This window comes from Micropterus salmoides, unplaced genomic scaffold (assembly GCF_014851395.1).
Source record: "Micropterus salmoides isolate LMB-PRFRI ecotype aquatic unplaced genomic scaffold, ASM1485139v1 Ms_hic_scaffold_270, whole genome shotgun sequence".
NCBI lineage: Eukaryota > Metazoa > Chordata > Actinopteri > Centrarchiformes > Centrarchidae > Micropterus > Micropterus salmoides.
In genome coordinates this window covers 1-20,781 of record NW_024041929.1, presented here as the reverse complement: position 1 = coordinate 20,781, position 20,781 = coordinate 1, and the positions used below count along the sequence as shown (strand labels likewise).

The following is a 20,781-nucleotide window of genomic DNA, read 5'->3' as shown; positions in this document are numbered from 1 at the left end:
ATCTGATTTATTATAAATAAATAATTAATTAATAAATAATTAAATAGTGTATGTATTGTGGGGGCCAGCAAAACAGAAACTATAAAGAATACCAATATAGTACTACTACTAAAAATAATACCATAAATCATCTCTCATGTCTTTGCTTTCATAATAATGATAAACAGGACTCTCCTTCATATGCAAATCATTATATATATATATATATATATATATAATCATGTCGTCGTAATTATCTTACATGTTATCTGCCACGATGACTACTTTCTACATCTAGTTTATGACCTGCACTCTGTTAATTCTACCCAAAGCTACAGAAAAGATTTCCTAACCACCTTCAGGCTCTATGATACAGTGACGGCCGTGTGCTGAATGGAGCTCGTCAATGTCATTTGTCGTGAACCGACCAATCACAGGCTGGATGTGGCGGGACATTTAAAAATATTGACAGATAGTCGTTTACACTGAGGACGCTGGGGACAAGTCAGAATTTAAAAGAAGTTAAAAATATTCTGATAAACAGCAACAAGAAATGTTAAATAGCAAATGAAACGATGCACAATAAGAAAACATGCAGTGCAACTGAAATATAGAAGAAACAAATTTGCATTGTCCAAAATCTGATTACTGAATTATATTCCATTATATTTGAGTTGTTATCTGTCACCTTAATTTAGTTTCCTTCATATAAATAAAGACATTTCCTCCATAACTCCAGGAAATGTGTTCCTGATGCAGGAAATTAGCTGGTAAATACGCAAAGTCATTAATGTTGTAATATTTAGTTTCATCTTGTGGTTGAGATAGTGCGATAGATAGATAGACACTTAGATACTTAGTTCAGCTCACGTTTATTCACAGGTCCCCTCTGGTTTAATCGTTTCTGAGACACCGACTGTAACTAGAGACATCGCTCATTAATGTTAGCCTCCTCCACTGATTAACACGGCAACGAGCATTAAACACGCTGCTGAGCCTGGCAGTGAAAAACAGGAGGGTTAGCAAGTCTGGTCTCCGAAGAGGAAAAGTGACGAAGGCTACTTTTATTATTATTGAAGTCATTTAATAGACGTGACAAAAGACCAACTCACTGTGAACACTGAGTGTGAGCGCTACCAGGAGCTGCTCAGCTGATGTTTGTTCTGTGGTGCTGCAGTGTTGTTAACAGAGGAGCTGCAGTCGCCCTCTGGTGGGAAAACTACGCAGCACTCAGGACCTGAGGGACGGATCCGAAGTAGGCTATTTGTTACACAGTAAATTAAATGAACAGTATATAAAATCAGTAAAATAATATTAAAATGCTTCTTACATAGCAGGTAATACTGATAATACTTTTGACTTATAGCCATTCTGAAGGCAGGACTTTTACTTAACTGACCTAACAGAGCATTTCTAAATTGTTGTTGTATCTTAGTAAAATATTTTGAAGGTGAACAGCTGATCAATGTTTCACTCTGCAGAGCAAATATTGATCATTTGACCTCCTGAGCTGAGTGGTGTTGAACATGTTTAGCAGTACAACAGTTTAACAGACCCGGTCGACTCTCGTTTACCGTAAACGCCTCCTCCTCCTCCCTCCTCCCTCCTCCTCCTCCCTCCTCCTCCTCCCTCCTCTGAACTGAGTCGCTGCCAAAATCAATCAGCCAACATTTCAGCAGTTGAATTCCTCCCTCGTACCAGCACGTACACGGCACCTATGTGAAATCCTCCCAGCGTTTATGCAACATCTTTTTCTAAACAAACTCACAGCTCTAGTCAATCAAATTTATTTTGTATTTTTAAACATCGAATGTCTTTTCTGCTATTTTTCTCTCTGCAGTTAAGTTTTCAATCAAACGCAGATTTCCAGAAAATGCACATTAATGCTTGATTCCATACTCTACTGTGGATGTGGAACAGAAACAGTTTTGGTTTGTGATGGAAAACCTGTAATTCCTTCTTATTGAGCAGACAAAGCAAAGGAAAAAGAAAAATGCAGCCAAGGGCGTCACTGAAAGCTGGGGGACCTTTCAGCACAAAGTCACGCAGGGGCTCAGATTACGGGTGTGAAGAGGCGCTTAGCTCGCGAGACATCACGATACGCGATATTAGGTCCACGAGACAAGAAAGATCCTAAAACAGTGTTTTAAAGATGTCCTCAACGCTGAGACATATGAGCGGGGGGCCTAGGGGCCTCCCCCAGGAAACTTTGATCTTTAAACACTTCATTTCCTGCATTCTGGTGAAAGTTTCTGCACCAATTTATGGTGGAAATGTTTTTATTTATGTGAAAGGAAACAGCTGGCAGGTGACATGTTAAAAGTCAGTGCTGCTCTCAGATCTGTTTCTCCTGTAGATCAACTTTTCTCCTGTAACATCGTCCCTGCTGAGGCCTGATTCAGTCTTCACTCCTCTTGTGTTCATGTTCACAGGGAGAGAACGGAAAACTTGGCCAAAAAGAAACTGATCGGTGCTGCACATTTTTGGGTCATTTTATAATCAGCAGCTTGTTTTTGTTTTAGCAAATTATGCTTTAAAAAAGTGCTGGGGACATGTCCCCTGCGTCCCTATTGTAAATGACACCAGCTGAATTCAGCTACAGACGATGTCGCGCCTCTGAAAAGACAAAGTTTCCCTCTGAGATGATGGTCGGAGGAGAAGTAGAAAGTGGCATAAATTGGAAATACTGCAAAGTAAAGTGCCTCAAATTTGTATTTAAGTACAGTATTTGAGTAAATGTACTAGTTACTTTCCACCGCTAACGTCCGAGATACTGAAGCTCGAATGTGTGAACTTCTGAACGACTGCCGATGGTTTGAAACTCAAAAAAAAGTTCACAGGTGAGATTTAAAAGAAAAAGTAAAAGCTTTCTGATTGGATGTTTCTTCCAGCAATGCACTCTGGGACTTGTAGTTGGCTTGTCAGGTGAAGTTGTCATGGACACAGTCTTTTTATCAGTGAAGCAGAATTTTTTTGAGCTCCAGTGTCTCGGCAGGAAGTCTGGACGCTAAGCCCCGCCCAGTCCGATCTGTTCAGTTTCAACATGTCGACCCCTCCCTCCCCCGTCTCCCTCTCTCTCTCTCTCTCTCTCTCTCTCTACAGGTCACTGCCCTCTCTACCACCCCTCCTCTCTCCCTCTCTCCACATTCAGACTCCATTACTTCCACTCAGCACACTGAGGTTTTTCCAGCCGAGCTCGCCATCCACCGGGGCCATGTTTTGGGTTCACCGCCTGTCCCTCGGCCTCCTGCTGCTCCACCTGGCCACGGCTCACGTAGGTACGTTCGTTAACATGTAAACTTTTGTGGATGCTAAAGAGGAGAATAGTGAGGAAGACTATGGAGTAAAAGCAAGGTGGAAAAGAAGCACCACCATGTTGAGCGTGTGTGTGTGTTTTGGGTGGTGGTTGGCGGGGGGGTGTTGTGTGTTGATTGGTGGCTGACAGGTGACACATGACCCCGTTCCATTTTGTGTGTTCGTAATGTCAACAGATTTTGATTTCTTGATGACTGACAGCTCTTTCCTTCACTGAGACACCAACAGGAACCCGTCTTACTGGACAAACGAACCGTGATTGGTCGTCTTCTGTTTTAAAACCAGAATCTCATTTAAACTGAAAACGCTTTTCAGTCAAAATGTGACTTTGCAGAGTCGATAGTGATGAACAGAATGACCAACCCGTTCTCATCACAGGGCGTCACGTATGGACGCTTTTTAACGCCCCGGGTAACCTTTAGGGCTCCACGGTCAAGATAGCAAGAACAAATATGTAACGTCTGGTTAGACTTTCAAATAAACCTAGAGGTTAACGTTGTGAAACATTTCGGTTAGATTTAGGGCCTGTGTCCACCAAAGGAATTTTTAATGGGGCCAGTAAGTCGCTGCAATGGGAGCGCCGCGTGTTTACAATCTGGTAAAAACAGCAGCAGAGTGAAGTGGCGCTGAGCGTTTTTCTCCAGTCGCAGAGAGTTGAAAAATGTTTAACTATGGGTGAAACGCTGCACTCGTCACTGTCACTTTTTACCCAGCCCAACCCATGCTCAGGGACACATTGGTGAATGTGTGCAGAGGCAATCAAACCCAGGTCTCCAAGCACCAAAGGCATGTGTATAATCCACTGCACCATCCCCACCCCTAGTAGTACTTTCAACAATTCCGCTAAAGGGTGCCAGGTGTTTCGCTGCCAGACGCCTAAAGACGTGACGAAGCATAGCTATTAGATGCTCCGGTATGACCAAGAGTCATGATGCTAACGTGGCTAACTTTCAAACAGACAGTTTCTTTCCTTAAGGTGCCGAGTACAGCTAAACCTGAAACTAAATAAATAGTGTTTGAACATTTTCATTATACTTAATTATGGTTGAAGCCTTTGTTTTTGTGGGAAGCGATGAGTTTCCATCCACATTTCTGTTCTCTCACCAGTCTTCTTGGACGGCGAGGAGGCCAATCAGGTGCTGAAGCGGCAGAGACGAGCCAACAGCATTTTTGAGGAGTTTAAACCAGGCAACATGGAGAGGGAGTGTGTGGAGGAGCGCTGCAGCTGGGAGGAGGCGCGAGAGATCTTCGAAGACGTAGAAAAAACTGTACAGACCTCCTGCAACTACACACCAACACTGCTGTCGCACAAAATCCATCATAACAAGTCTCGAAGAAACAACCACATAACTTTGGGAAACCCTACTGTTTTACCCAGAATCAGACAACAAGATCGTAGCGTAGCTTAGCTTAAGCTACTTTAGCACAAAGGCTGGAAGCAGGGTGCTAGCATAGCTCCATTAAAACCTCTTCCAACAACTCCACAGTTGCCAGATTGACATTTGGATCTTCTTTATTGAACAAGTGTAGAAACAAGAGATTTCTGGTTTTTGGAACAGTTAGCATTGAAGCTAATTCTTGGATTTAGTTTGGACTTGCTAACAAACAACCACCAACATATAGAAAAGACACATTGAGTCTGTTTTTGCTGTTTAATTTTCCAAGTTTCGGATCCAAAAGCTCAAATAATTTGCATTAAACACTCTATAAAGCCAAAAAGCTTTAATCATTCTTCTCTGAGAAATACTGATCAGGTTTTAAGTTGGTTTGAGATATTTAATTCTCAGTTTTTCTTTTTTGCAGAATGAATTCTGGGCCAAATATGTTGGTAAGGCATTCGTTCTGTGTTGTCAAAATGACCACACTGACTAAGACTGGCAAATTAAGAAATTTAACACAGTAAAAATGTGTAACAAAGAATGTAAAAAAAAAGTTTAGTCTTCAAAGTTACGTCTCACTAAAATAGTGTGATTGAATCTGCTCTGTTTGTCCTGCAGATGGCGACGCATGTATCTCGTTACCCTGTGCTCATAATGGACTTTGCAAAGACGGAATCGGTGGCTACACCTGCTACTGCCAGACCGGGTACCAGGGCTTCAACTGTGAAATCGGTACAGAACTGAAGTCACTCTGGACAGTAGAGCTCAAGCTCAGTGTCCTTTAGAAAAACCCTGAATGTCCCAAAAGTTTGCTAGCAGTTAAACCTTTGTCTCCTGTATCTAACAAAACTTTATTTTCTCTGAGTTTTTGATGTTTTTGAAAGAGGAAGCCAATCTTTGCCTGATATAAGACCGATTTATCAACTTGTTACACACAATTTCCATCTTTAGTCGGACATTGCCTCCACACAAACTGATTTCCGTGTCGGAGGAGGGTTAGAGTTTCCCTTCCCAAGTTAGTCACAGTTTACGTTTAGTGCCAATGCAGGAAGTAGAATGTCCTTCATGTAGCGTTAAAGAGGTCAGGGTGTACAAGACCTCATCCCATTACAGACCTGCCATGCAGGGATATCATAGTGATTGTAGGAAACGTTGACATGAAATGTGTTCCAGGCTGAATTGTCCAATATTAATGTTCTTGTCCGGCAGCAGGGTTTGCTACCTGGTGGGTAGTCCGGTAGTCCTTCCGGTCTTGGTCTTGACAGTGTTTCCTTTGTTTTTGCAGTTATTCCTGAACTGTGTGAGAACAAAAATGGCGGCTGCCAACACTTCTGCAACGTAGTCCGAGGAAACGCACGGTGCTCCTGCGCTAACGGATATTTCCTGGCGTCAGATTACAAGAGCTGCCACTCCAATGGTGAGGGAGACTCGAGAGTCTAAATGGTCTTTCACTGGTCTCACTATGGTCGAGTGCCATGTTGTTTCTTAGACACCACAGGTCCTATTTAGAGAATATTTTCAGCAAATTAAAGAGTGGTGAGAACTAATGACACTCCGGCTTCCTCCCACCGTCCAAAGACATGCGGCCTAGGTTAACTGGTGACCTTGAATTGTCTTTAGGTGTGAGTGTGACTGATTGTTTGTCTATATGTGGCCCTGCGATGGACTGGCGACCTGTCCAGGGTGTACCACGCCTTTTTCCCAGTGTCAGCTGGGATTGGCTCCAGCCCGCACGACCCTGTAGGCAGGATAAGCGGTTGGCGATAGATGGATGGATGGAGGCCTAATGACTGTCTAACATGATCAAAACCAATATACCACCATAACTTCTCATTCTTTGACCAAAGCCATGGTCTTCAGGTGAAGACTAAAGACTTTGGTGACCCTCCAACCTTTACTGTAGCACCACCATCAGGACAAAATTTCCACTTGTACACAAGAAGTATCAGAATCTAATCGCTGTTCTTTTTTCAGAATCAAATCCAGCATGGCTCTTTCAGTGATTCAACATTTTCGTGTACAAGTCCTGATCTCTAAATCTCACACAAACTCTTGCAGAGACCTTCAAGTGTGGCGCCATCATCACCGGAATGACCCGGACTGTTTTCAGGTACGAGCGGACAAATGCGACGGACGGGAACGCTAACAACAACTCCACAAAGCCGAAGGATGTGTCGGACGCAGTTCATCAGTCAGACTCCTCACTTTCTAAGAATAGCAACAACAGCCAGATTCTGCCAAAATCCATGCTTTTAGAGGCCTTAATCACCTCTCAAATGGCGAGTATGACCCGCATCGTCGGCGGAGAGGACTGTCCACCAGGAGAATGCCCATGGCAGGTAGATCTTTTGCGATAATGAGATACCCTTATATTAAAAAAGGATAGGGAGGTAAAGGCTGAGGTGTTACCTTTGACACACCTGAGAGTCCATTACTGTCTGATCAAGTCCATCAGTGTTTCCCCTATATTCATTCAGGAGTGACGGGGCGCCGCTGCTGAATTATAACCGCCAATCCTACAATTTCCCACGATCATGAATCAGTGCGCTACTAATGTTTTCACTCGCACATTGTGCGGACACGGTAACACTTAATTCAATTCAATTTTATTTATATAGCGCCAAATCACAACAACAGTTATCTCACAGCGCTTTTCATAAAAGAGCAGGTCTAGACCGTACTCTGTGATGATATTTACAGAAGCCCAACAGTTCCCACCAAGAGCAAGCACTAGGCGACAGAGGCAAGGAAAAACTTCCTTTAAGAGGCAGAAACCTCGAGCAGAACCATGGTTCAGGGTGGGCGGCCATCTTCCTCGACCGGTTGGGGTGAGAGAGAGAGAGAGAGAGAGAGATGTAAGGAGAGAGAGATGTAAGGAGAGAGAGGGGAGGGAGGCAGCCTACACAATATACACACAGAGGTACACACAGTGAAGGTAATGTTGCTATAGACTAAATGAAAAATGGTACAGATATTTAATAGTGTTAATGGTAACCATCGTAATGTTAATGATTATAATAACAATAATAACAATAAGACTAGCAACAATAGTCGTTGCAGCAGAGGGTGTCAAGCAGGAACACGGGGGCAGCAGGTGACCCGCAACCACAGATCCAGACTCCACAGCTCCAGAGCCAGAAAACCTGCAGGAAGTGATAGGAGGAGAGAGGAGAGAGACGAGAAAGCACAAGACTACCAGAAAGGGGAGAAGTTGTGTTAGTAACATGCAATAATGGGATAAGGTTGCATACAGAGGGAGAGAAAGTAGAGGAGAGAGGAGCTCAGTGCATCATGGGAAATCCCCCGGCAGTCTAGGCCTATAGCAGCATAACTAAGGGATGGTTCAGGACTACCTGAGCCAGCCCTAACTATAAGCTTTATCAAAGAGGAAAGTCTTAAGCCTACTCTTAAATGTGGAGATGGTGTCTGCCTCCTGAACCCAAACTGGAACCTGGTTCCACAGGAGAGGAGCTTGATAGCTGAACGCTCTGGCTCCTAGTCTACTTTTGGAGACTCTAGGAACCACAAGTAACCCTGCATTCTGGGAGCGCAGTGCTCTGGTGGGGTAGTAAGGTACTATGAGCTCTTTAAGATAAGATGGTGCCTGACCATTAAGAGCTTTGTAGGTAAGAAGAATGATTTTAAATTCTATTCTGGATTTTACTGGAAGCCAATGCAGAGAAGCTAAAACAGGAGAAATGTGATCTCTTTTCCTGGTTCCTGTCAGAACACGTGCTGCAGCATTCTGGATCAGCTGAAGAGTCTTAACGGACTTTTTTGAGCAGCCTGATAATAAGGAATTGCAGTAATCCAGCCTAGAAGTAACAAATGCATGGACTAGTTTTTCTGCATCATTTTTAGACAGGATGTTCCTGATTTTCGCAATATTACGTAGGTGAAAAAAGGCGGTCCTTGAAATTTGCTTAATGTGAGACTTAAACGACATGTCCTGATCAAAGATAACTCCAAGATTCCTCACAGTGGTGCTGGAGGCCAGGGCGATGCCATCCAGGGAAACTATATCTTTAGATAATGCGTCACGGAAGTGCTTAGGCCCCAGAGCAATAACTTCAGTTTTATCTGAGTTTAACATGAGAAAATTACAGGTCATCAAGGTTTTAACATCCTGAAGGCACATTTGAAGTTTAGCTAACTGATGAGTTTCATCTGGCTTGATCGATAGATATAACTGAGTATCATCTGCATAACAATGAAAGCTTATGGAATGTTTCCTGATAATATTGCCTAAAGGAAGCATATATAAAGTGAAGAGGATTGGTCCAAGGACAGATCCTTGAGGAACTCCATGAGTAACTTTGGCGTGCATGGAGGACTCATCGTTAACATGTACAAACTGAAATCGATCTGATAAATAGGACTTAAACCAGCTTAGAGCGGTTCCTTTAATGCCAATGAAATATTCCAGTCTCTGCAATAGGGTCTGATGGTCAATGGTATCAAATGCAGCACTAAGATCTAATAAAACCAGTACAGAGACAAGTCCTTTTTCTGATGCAATAAGGAGGTCATTAGTAATTTTCACCAGTGCTGTCTCTGTGCTATGATGAGCTCTAAATCCTGACTGAAAATCCTCAAATAAGTCCGGCTCCGCACCTTGGTAGATCAGTCTTTAGCTACTGTAGCTAGCCAGTCCCCGGTAGTCGGTGCGGAACGGCCTGAGTTAGCCTCTGGTAGCCGTCCTCCGGCATCCCCTGTGCAGCCAGGAAAGGGGGGCTGGGTGACTGTCCGAAGGAGGAATAGTCGTAAGCATTCAAAGTCCACGGGGCATCATCAACCTGTTCACGTTTCTAACAGACTTTCCCCACTCAGCGACACACCCGCTGAGAAACCAACTCTGATCACTGGCAGCTCCATTTTGAGAAACGTGAAGTTAGCGAAGCCAGCGGCCATAGTTAAGTGCATCCCTGGGGCCAGAGTGGGCGACAGCTTCCTCTCCCCGTCATCTGAGAGGAGAGGAGGAAAATATTCTGCCAGTAAATGTATTATAATAATAATAATAATAATAACTTTGATTTATGGAGTCTGTCAGTAGCCTTGCTGGGCAGACCGAACAGGATACCGTTACAATAGTCAAGTTGGGAGGTGATGAAGGAGTGGATGAGGGTCTCAGCTACAGAGTTGGAGAGGCACTGTCGGAGTCTGGAGATGGTAAAAGGCAGTTTTAGTAGTGTTTTTGATGTGCTGTTGGAAGGAGAGGGTGGAGTCCATGAGGACGCCCAGGTTGCGTGCTTGAGGGGATGCAGAGATTGAGCAGCCATCCACGTCCAGTGTGATGTCACCAACCTTTTTGAGAAGTAACTGTGGTGCAAACACCACGAGTTCTGTTTCGTCTTTATTGAGTTTGAGGAGGTTACTGTCCATCCAGTTGTTGATGTTCTTCAGGCAGTTGATAAGCGGCACTGGTGGAAGGGGAGTAGATGACTTAGCAGAAAGTGACAGCAGCTTCTTCTTATTGACTGAAAGGTAGATTATGCCTCAAAATGACTTTTTATTCAGAAGAGTTATATTGGACAGATTATAAAACCGAAATGATCTCCTTTTTTTATTTCATATATAACAACATTATATTATTTAATGACAAACCAAAAATGTCCCCAGTTTTCATTTCAGAAATCTGGTCACCTTACTGAACAGGAAAGCTGATAGTAGAATAACTTTGTCTTTTGGTAGTAATTAAGTAACATAACAGCTGCATTTCAGCTGGTGTTAAAGCGTTAAATCTCATTTTTACACACCAACCCGAGTGTGAAAATGTTGAACATCAGGTACAAGCTTAGACTAATCTGGTGTAGCCTACAGCTCCGTCCTGCACACAGACTGTCCATTATTATCCAGGTGTCCACTCTACATGGACACTTTGCAGTCCATTAGACATCTGAAGATACCTGGAAGTCCATAATTGCAGAGTCAGTGTGATAATAGCAGTTTTTTCCCCGCTCGTCCTCTCAGGCTCTCCTCTTGAATGAAGACGATCAAGGCTTCTGTGGAGGAACCATCCTGAATGAATACATCATCCTGACCGCCGCACACTGCATGAACCAATCACGCTACATCTACATCAAGCTCGGTGGGTCTCTGAATCACATGCAGCTCTGATTATTAGATATTATTAGCTTGTGTAGGATTTTTGTAAATATAAGGGATTGTACTAAACAACATTATGGTTGTGTATGGGCTATACAGCTATTATTTTAGTTACAGATCTGATTTGTGATTATGAGGTTATATATAATTTGCTTATTTATTTTCATAAATTTGAAATACTTCTTTTGAGATTATCATGACAGTAATTTTAAGATACGTTTTTCAAAATACGAGATACAGATCTACTTTGTAATTATGACACTGTAACACTGTAATAACGAGGGGCCGAATGTAATTAGATAATAATGTAATAATGTGATAATGTGATAATGTGTTTACCTGTTTGGAATAATTTAGCTTATTCTGTATTGACAGCATTAATAACTACTAAAGTGCATTTTTCTTTCTTTAAAGCACCTTAAAACATTTAATTAAAGGTGCCTTAATATAGAAAGAAGAAGAAGACATTTTTAGTTATGACTTAATTTATAAAATTTTTTATACTTTCACATTTTAGATTTGCTTTTATACTTAAAGAAAGTTGAGCTGCTGCATTTCCTATATAAAAGGTGTTGTTATAATTGTCTACAGCGGTTAATCCTGAAGTTTCTCTACTAAAATACTTTTTTATTTCTGTGTATTCAGGTGAGTTCGACGTGTTGGTGGATCACGGTAATGAAGCTACTCACAATGTGGAAACTATTATGACCCACAATAAATACAGACCAGACACCTACCACAACGACATTGCACTCATCAAACTGGCCACGCCCATCAAGTTCACCAGGTACATCCTGCCAGCCTGCTTACCTGAGCAAGATTTTGCTGAAAAGGTAAACTTTTAAACCAGTCAAGTTCTATATTTTAGAATGTATATTTGCTTTCTCCCTGAGCATTAGACGAGAAGATTGATCTCGTGTCTGTAAGGTAAATTGAAATCTACAGCCAGCAGCTGTTTAGCTCAGCTCATCATGAAGAATGGAAACAGCTGACCTGGCTCTGCCAAAGGTGACAAACTCCACCTTCCAGCACTTCTGAACTTCTTCTTCGTCTTTTGTTTAAATAATACACACAAACTATTTCTTGGCTCTGTGCCAGGCAACCAGCGCAGACGTCAGGAAGTTACTGGTCCGGGCCAAGAAATAGTCCAGCACATAATCGTTTTCACACTCGGGTTGTTGTGTAAAAATGAGATTTAACGCTTTAACAAAAAAATTTCCAAGGTGCTGGTAGACGGAGCCAGGCTAGCTGTTTCCAGTGCTTATGCTAAGCTAAGCTAACCTGCTGTTTATATTTATCTTACAGACAGTTATTAGCGTGGTTTTGATCTTCTCATCTAACTCTCTGCAAGAATGTGAATAAGCACATTTCCCTATGTGTTACATTTCTCGCCTCCTCTTGCAGGTGCTGATGAAGCAGCAGGACGGCATGGTCAGCGGTTTCGGCCGTCTCGGCGAGGGTCGGCAGCCGTCCACCATCTTGCAGCGCCTCACCATGCCCTACGTGGATCGGCTCACCTGCATGGAATCCACCCAGTTGCGCATCTCTACTCGCATGTTCTGCGCCGGCTACGACACAATAGCCAAGGACGCCTGCCAAGGTGACAGCGGCGGGCCGCACGTCACTCGCTACCAGAGCACCTATTTCGTCACCGGCATCGTGAGCTGGGGCGAAGGCTGCGCACGCAAAGGCAAATACGGAGTCTACACCCAGGTGTCCAAGTACATCAGCTGGATCCAGGAAGGCATGAAGAAGCTAATGCCCAAAGAGAAGAGTGGCAGGAGGGTGAAGAGGCACCACGGCCCCATCAAGAGGCTGTTTCTGTAAGACGGCGGATTTCATCACGGCGAAGTCCACTGAGCAGAGCCACACATTGTTCTTCTTATGTAATCATTGATTTTATGTTTGAGACTTCTACACAGTCACATTTCTGCCACAGACATTGTCATAATTTAACATTTATCACTGATTTAAAGACATTACTGAAATTCTTAAAGCTGCATTAATGAATTTTTCTTGCCACTTGCAGGCAGCAGAATAGCCTGTAAAAACTACTTTATAAAGAAGTTGTGTCTGACATATTAGCAACCAGCTGCCTACGTCCACACCCAGCAGACACAGAGCAACACGATCTTCTCATTGAGATTGTTCATTATTACTTGTGGGGTTCCTCAGGGATCAATTCTTGGTCCTTCATATTTTCTACTTGGTTAAAGCTGCAATAATGCCTTTTTTTGTTCAAATGAGGCAGCAGACCAAACTGTAAACATGTTCATCTCATCTGATTAAAGTCTAATATTGACTCTCTTTTAGCTCCGTTTTTGGTCTCCACCATCTGAACAGTCTCTAAGTCTGTCTGCTGTTTGCTGATGGAAACAGTTTCAGTAATAGAAAAAAATATGTCAGCACAGTTTGGACCAGGAGGAACTGAAATTAAAATTGAACTGAAATTATGTAAACAAAACAAGTTTTGATGTATTTTTTATTACTCACTGTCAGAAATTTGCTTTTTAAACTGAATTAAAAGCAAATAAAGAAATATTACAACAGTCTGATGCATGAAGTTTTTGTGTGATTAAAACTATAATATTACAAAATGTATTTACTTTTTCAGTTTATCTGAAGGAGTGTTTGTTTTTACAGTTTAAGTGGTCGGTACAATGCAAAAATATACTTTTCCTTTTTGGTTATCGCGTTAAATTTATAATTTTTTTTTTACGGTTTTGGAATCTGTACATTTTATTGTAACTTAAAAATATAAATATCTATACTTTTATGTTTTTCTTTGTCATGTGACTTTCTATTGTTTCACCATCAAAGTTAATTCTCAACCTAAAACAACAAGTCATTGTCAGAAATGAATCATCAACTATTGGTGATAATCAATTATTTTCAGTCATTGATTCTCAGGTTCCAGCTTTTCTAATGTCTCTGATGTTCTGCTTTTGTGTTATATCAGTGCACTGAATACCTTTGGGGTTTGGACGGTCGGTCAACCAAAAAAATCTGAATACGTCAACTTGGGCTCTGGGAACTTGTCATGTTCTGACAGTTTTTAGATTAAATTACAAGTCGATTAATTAGAAAATCTTACAAGAATATGAAATCACTCATGAAACAAAAAAAAGACGTCGCTTTGGACTCAAAGTCAATTTTATATTTTTTTTAATATATTTTTTATCAATGAATCCTTAAAGTAAATGGTAAATTACTCAATAATTAAAATAATTGTTTGTTGCAGCTAAATTGGAAATCGCCAGCTGACTGAAGGAGTCTCCTAATCGAAGCTAATGTTAGCCAATGCTAATGGTGAACATAACACCTGGTGAGCATGTTAGCATTTAGCTCAGCCTTACAGAGCTGCTAGCTTGACGGGAGGCTCTCAGTCTTTGTTAGGAACTACACAGATCAGGACGTCTACATTTCCTGGAAACTCCAGGTCGATTATGACTCAGGGAAATTATTATGGCTTAACCCCTAAAACTTTCTTTTTGCAAGGCGACTTTCAGAACAATTTAATCCCCTAACGCCCCCGGCACTGTGTCCAGCTTCATTTCTCGTCATGTTCTTTCCTTCTTCTGATGAAATCCCTCCTTGTTTACCTCAAATAAACAAACCTACTGAATATTGAAGTTTCAGAGGTCGGACCTGCTGCTTGTTTTGTGTGGTTTGAGGACATGAGAGAGAGGACAGGCCAGAGTCCACGGTGGGAACACACTGTTTACAGAGAACAGTTTATTTTATACTTTTAACTCTTTATGGAAAGAGATCCGACCTGCGCAGGTGAAAATCAGACTCGTGCGAAAAGAGCTTTAAAAGACGTGTAAGATAAGATGTATAACCGCAGCACAAGTTCACCTATAAACTATAAATGACATATAGCTTCTACATTTGATTAAATTTGTAATGGAGTTTTGTTGAAGCTTTTCCAAAAATGATATTTTTATAATTAGCGTTGCAGACTCTTTAATGTTATGACTTCAGATTTAAGGTTACGTCATGTCACTTGTTTAATGAATGAGTTGTGACTCATCTGTGTGTGTGTGTGTGTGTGGGAGTGAAGTCAGTGTCATGGCGGTCAGCATCATGGCGGCTTGTTGTCGAGCGTCTGTTCTGTCTCTCTCCCTCCTTGCCTGCTTCCTTCAGGTCGTCATCCATGGACAAGGTAAGACCTCTGAACTCTGCGGTCTTTAGTTTCGGCCTGTCGGCTCAGTTTTGTTTGTTTAAAGTCAGATTTCAAAAGATTTTAAACAAACAACCAAGTCACCAATCAAGCAGGAAACAGTTAAATCCAACAGCTGATATTAAAAGTTAAACTTTTAAATGTTTAACATTAAACGTATGAAATGTATGGTGGTCTATTTGTGCCAAAAATATGTTGAACGCAAATCATGTAACAGACTGTTTTTCACCTCTGCTGCACCCAGTGTGTCGTAATTATGACTTAGAGACAATTAGCACTTCTTATGGGAACATTAAGTGTACATTTTACTATGTAATGAGTACTTTTACTTTGACACTTTAAGTAGATTTGACCTGATTATAACTGCAGGACTATTTTTACATTGAGTGGTACTTTTCATGAAGTAAAAGATCTGAAGAATACTTCTTCCATCACTGGCCATAATAATGAAAGTTAATTCTAAATTACATATCAAACAGTTCACAGTAACAACATATGTCATAATTATGATTTTGCTTGAGATATGACAATAAATCACAACAAATTATCAAATCGTATAAAATGTTTCTGTAGTTACGACTTTGAATGTCTTATTCTGATTTACTAAGTTGTAGTTATTGGACCTGTTGTGTTTTCAGTGTTTCAGGCTCCTCAGACCCACGATGTGTTCCTGCGGTCCAAACGGGCCAACATGTTCCTGCTGGAGGAGATCCTGCAGGGGAACCTGGAGCGCGAGTGTTACGAGGAGCTGTGCAACTACGAGGAGGCCCGCGAGTACTTCGAGGACAACGCCAAGACGGTCAGACTCTCCCCAATAATGATCACAATTATCAGTGACGCGCATGAATTTTGGCTGTTAAGATGATGTTTCGTTAAGAACAAGATGATTTTCTCTCATTTTACCTTTTGCCCTCAAAATGAAAAAGTATTTGGAGAAGCAGGAACCTGTTTCTGTTTGTTTCTCTTCAGTACGCCTTCTGGACTGTTTACCAAGGTGAGATCCCTTTCACATTAAATCAAAAGGTTTTAATTAATGGAAACTGGAAAAATATACTTTTAATTCTTATTTTACAAATTAATAAATGTGATTTCTGAGATGCAGTGCTTGTAATGGCCAGATTATTTATCACTACGCATGAGTCATTTGATGTTTATTTTTTCGTTAATTTCTTTTCATTACTTATACACAGATTTTTAGTAAAATAGTGCTATAAACTAAATAATAAAAACAAACAAATCTAGAAATCTAGAAATTACTTCCACGTTTTTTTTAAAAGTACATAATTTACTGTAACCTCAGGTTTTCACAGCCTGGTGGAAGAAGTACTCAGATACTTCAGTAAAAGTAGTAATAACACAGAAATACTCTGTTACAAGTAAACATCTTGCAGACAAAACTGCAAAATTATTAGTATCAAATTTACTTAATTTACCAAAAGTAAAAGTACACATAATGCAGAACGGCCCATTTCAGAAAAATAAACTATATTATTAAGTTATAATTACTAATGAATTAATATGGTCATCACTTTAGTGTAAAAGCTTATTTTAAAGACTTTACAAACTGCTGGGTAGATTTAACCTGTAATAATACGTCATCATTTATTAGTTAATTTATATTTTGTGTAAATAATCTGAATCTAAACTAGTAACTAAAGCGGTCAGACAAATGTAGAGCAGTAAGAAGCACATCTCCCTCAGAGATGAAGTGGAGTGTTACTATAAAGCACCATAAAATGGAGTGTAAGTACAAGTTCCTCTCAATCGTACTGAAGTTCCTGCCCGGAGATATTTTCTTGACATTTTATAGAAAACACAGGGTTTCTTTATTTTTATTTCTCAAACGTTAGTTTGTTTATTCGTCGTCTGATCAGCCTCTGTGTCTCTGAGCAGATGGGGACCAGTGTCAGCCCAACCCCTGCCTCCACGGGGGGAACTGCACCGACAAGGTGGGGGGGTTCCACTGCTCCTGCACCGCCCCCCACCACGGACCCCTCTGTGAACTGGGAGCACCGCACAAGCCGGAGGGTCACGTGACCTCCGCGCCACAAATCATCAGAGGTTTGACCACACCCACAGCCAAGCGTAGCCCCGCCCCCAAAGAGGGGCGTAGCCTGTAGACCAAAACTTGTGGTGCACTCAGGGGATCCTCAGTTTCCCCAGTTTATTCATTCTGGTGACGTTTTCAGACCTGTGGCGTAACTATCCATCGTATCCGTGGCGACACTTTACATCACATCCCTGAAACGTGATTTTTTTTTTTTACTTTAGCTACTTCTGTCCATTTCAGAAATCTCCGAGTGTCCGACTGACGGTCCAAAAGCTTGTCACCAGATGTGCACGGTGTCCCACCACACCATCACCTTCACCTGCTCCTGCGTGTCAGGATTCAAACTACAGACTGACGGACGCAGCTGCCTGCCTGAAGGTCTGACCCCCCCACCACACCAACCATGTTTACTAAACCAGCTCAAACCGGTGAAATAACAAAGGCTTTGTGTCCTCAGTGGAGTTTCCCTGTGGACGACTTCCTGGCAAGTTCAACACGACCGCCTCTGTATGTCACCATGGAAACTGTCCCTGGCAGGTAAGATCCTCTCAGCCAATCACAGGAAGGCACCTCGCTCAGCTAGAGTTGTTTTAATATGGAGTTAATTTTGTTTCATCATTTGTGTGAATTGATCAGCAATCTGCGTGTAAATGTGTAAGCTCTAAAAATAAAACCCTTTCCACAAACACAAAAAGAAATAAAAAACAGATCTGCAAATACACAAACAAATTCCACAAATAAAAAAATATCTGTAAATATATTAAATTCATTTATAAATTGTTGAAAATCATTTGTGAATATCTTCCTAAAATTTACAACTTTCGAACAGGCATTTGTGAGGCCCGCTTGTATTTGTCGATCTCGGTTCTACATACTCGGAGGTTTGAAACAAGCTTTCCCGCCGGTGGAATGAAAATAGATTCGTGTCACGCAGATTTTTTTTTTTTTTGTGGAATTTGTTTGTGTATTTGCATATCTGTTTAATATTTGCAAAATATTTTTGTGAGTTTACAAATCTTCTTTTTGTGTTTGTGGAAAGTGTTTTGTTCTTACAGATTACACATTTACACACGGATTGCTGATTTGTTCACAAATAATATTGAAACCAAAAAACCTCCATATTTAAAGTTTAATTTATTTCTGAGCAGTGATTCCTGTAAAACGTTCCAAGAGGATTAACGCTCCTTCTGGCCCAAACTAAGAAAGCACTACTAACATCTACATAACAATAATCAGCTCTTCTCCACATGCTGTCCCGTTTCTTACCCGAGTCCTTCTATGTTTGGCAAATCAGTATCATCTCTTGTGACCTTATATGTGCTTCTGCTGTGTGTTTGTCTCCAGGTGTCCCTGGTGAAGCAGTAGGGTGGAGCTCTGTGGTGGCGTGGTGTTGGGTCGACGCTCTGTCCTGACCGCCGCCCGCTGCCTCTTCCTGGACCCAGGATCCGGCTTCTATCCCTCCAACTACTTCGTGGTCTCCGGTATTGAGACTTTTAAACCAACTAATTTAACTTCAACCTGCTGACTTTCTAGTGGCCGATTTAGTCCTAAAATTTGATCAAATATTTATACATTGTTCTTCCACGTCACAATAAAAGTCAGCTGGACGATAATATTTTGACATCTTGTCTCTCGTCTCTCAGGCGATAAGAAGACGCTCGTCCCTGTCCGGGCTCTGTACGTACACGACCGTTTCCATACAGATCACCACGACAATGACCTTGCCCTCCTCGAGCTGGCCGGCCCCTTGCCCTTTAGCTCCACCCTCATACACCTCTGCCTGCCCCCTAAGGACTTCAGCGAAAACATCCTGATGCATCCTGGGAGGACGGGCGTCGCCGTGAGACGGGGGGTCGGTGCGACCAAGACGTTGGTCTACATGACGCTGGAGGAGTGTCGCCGTCAGCTGAATGTTTCGCATCCGCTCAGTAACAAAATGTTCTGCATGAGGAACCCAACTGGCGCCCAAGGAAGATCAGCCGGACCTATAGGGAACCCAACTGGCGCCCAAGGAAGATCAGCTGGACCTACAGGGAACCCAACTGGCGCCCAAGGAAGATCAGCTGGACCTACAGGGAACCCAACTGGCGCCCAAGGAAGATCAGCTGGACCTACAGGGAACCCAACTGGCGCCCAAGGAAGATCAGCTGGACCTATAGGGAACCCAACTGGCGCCCAAGGAAGATCAGCTGGACCTATAGGGAACCCAACTGGCGCCCAAGGAAGATCAGCTGGACCTTCAGGGAACCAAAACGGCGCCATGGGGAGGCTGAATAAACAAACAGTGAACCAGAACCAAACCCAAAATGGGAAAAATGGAGCAGACAGCTACAACAGCAGGAGTCACAAGCCCTCCGAAGGCAACAGGAACGCGAGGTCAAAGGTCAGCGGCGGGCAATGTGGCGGTCAGTTGCAGGGGACGCCTGTTGCCACAGTACAGAAAGGGACAGCGTTTCTGACCGGGCTGCTGCTGTCATCGTCTGCAGGCTGTGATGGCGGCGGCGGTCTGGTGTTCACCAAACTTTCCCGCTACATGAGCTGGATCAGACCGAGGCTGCAGGCCGCAGAGGACCACATGACCCCCCAAGTCAGCGTATATCCTGAGAATCCCTAACAGCCCGCCCCCCGCCGCCATCTTTAAAACTATGTTTAAAAAAAAAAAAAACAGCAACAACTTTTCATCATCAAACTCCACGTTCACTAAAAATCTCTTCAATGGACCAAACTTTCAGTTCCTTAACTGCAAAACATTTTCCCAGAGTAACCGTTTGTGCTGATGTGCAACTTTACGTTTTCTTTCTTGGTTTGTTATTGAGAGCCAGGTTCTTTGATTTATTTGATTTGGTGATGACCTTGGTGCCAGCAGAACCAGGGTCTGGTCTGGTCTGGTCTGGGCGAGCATTCGGCACCAAAGCTGTGAGCATCAGGGGGATTTACAGCTTGGAACAACCTGAGTATGTTTTATTCTGCCTAACTTCCTGTTTAGAAGAGAACTTTATCACATTATGGGAGTAAAAAGGCGATGTCATGGGGAAAAGAGGTTTGTTTTGGCTTTTACTACAGGACAGAAACATAACTTTGACAAAAACCTTATTTTACAATCACATTTCAGAGGTATCCAAACTGTAATGTTGTGATGACGCGTATAAAACCAGTGAAATTTTATTTTGAAGTCGAGTGTGACTTGAATCTAGCATTTATTTGATATTTGTGCTAACAGTAAAACCTAAATTTGTCAGCAGTTTGTAAATTTAGATTTCTCATGTGAAAGTGCTGAATAAGAAATAGTAATTTTAAGTAAATATGAAAATAAAGACTCCAGTACCCACAATGCACCACCCAAAGCCTGTGGTGGTTTAATTTCATGAAGTGTGTGTTAACACCTGCAAACATCGGTCAAATAATCATCCTGAAACACGCTGTACAAACCAGCATCTGTTTTATTCAACACTTTTTACAGTACAAAATAAAAAAATTATTGACTGAATGGAAGAAAAGTTTCCTTTGGAGCGTCACGGCCAGAGGGGATTGTGGGTAACGTAGTCTAGGAGACTGAGGACAGAGGAGGGAATGGATTGTTTACTGACCACAAGTTTCTGGTGCTGATGGGAGATGTAACCTTTGATGTGACCCTGAGAGAGACAGAAAAACAGAAGAGATCAACGTTTGTCCTACGTTGACTCCCAGGTGGTTGTTTCCTGTGTGTGTGTGACTCACCATGAGATCAGGTTGGCGAGGATAAACGCACCTCGTCGATGTCGACGTCCTCC

At 42.1% G+C, this 20,781-nt stretch overlaps 2 protein-coding genes across 2 annotated transcripts; both read left to right on the top strand.

Moving 5' to 3' along the window:
• The first annotated feature begins 3,110 nt into the window (after positions 1-3,110).
• On the top strand, positions 3,111-13,330 carry LOC119919374 (coagulation factor X-like). Its single transcript, XM_038739777.1, has 9 exons — positions 3,111-3,257; positions 4,402-4,562; positions 5,098-5,122; positions 5,292-5,405; positions 5,959-6,090; positions 6,732-7,012; positions 10,644-10,761; positions 11,424-11,611; positions 12,183-13,330. The coding sequence occupies exons 1-9, from the start codon at positions 3,194-3,196 to the stop codon at positions 12,603-12,605; spliced, it is 1,506 nt and encodes a 501-aa protein (XP_038595705.1). The 5' UTR covers positions 3,111-3,193; the 3' UTR covers positions 12,606-13,330.
• Positions 13,331-14,540: 1,210 nt separating this feature from the next.
• Positions 14,541-20,498, top strand: LOC119919373 (vitamin K-dependent protein Z-like). The gene is given in 10 exon segments (XM_038739776.1): positions 14,541-14,561; positions 14,842-14,943; positions 15,600-15,760; positions 15,931-15,955; positions 16,855-17,022; positions 17,252-17,389; positions 17,469-17,548; positions 18,356-18,378; positions 18,380-18,492; positions 18,655-20,498. Coding segments are annotated over 9 exon segments (1,773 nt in total). The 5' UTR covers positions 14,541-14,561; positions 14,842-14,849; the 3' UTR covers positions 19,626-20,498.
• Positions 20,499-20,781: the final 283 nt, after the last annotated feature.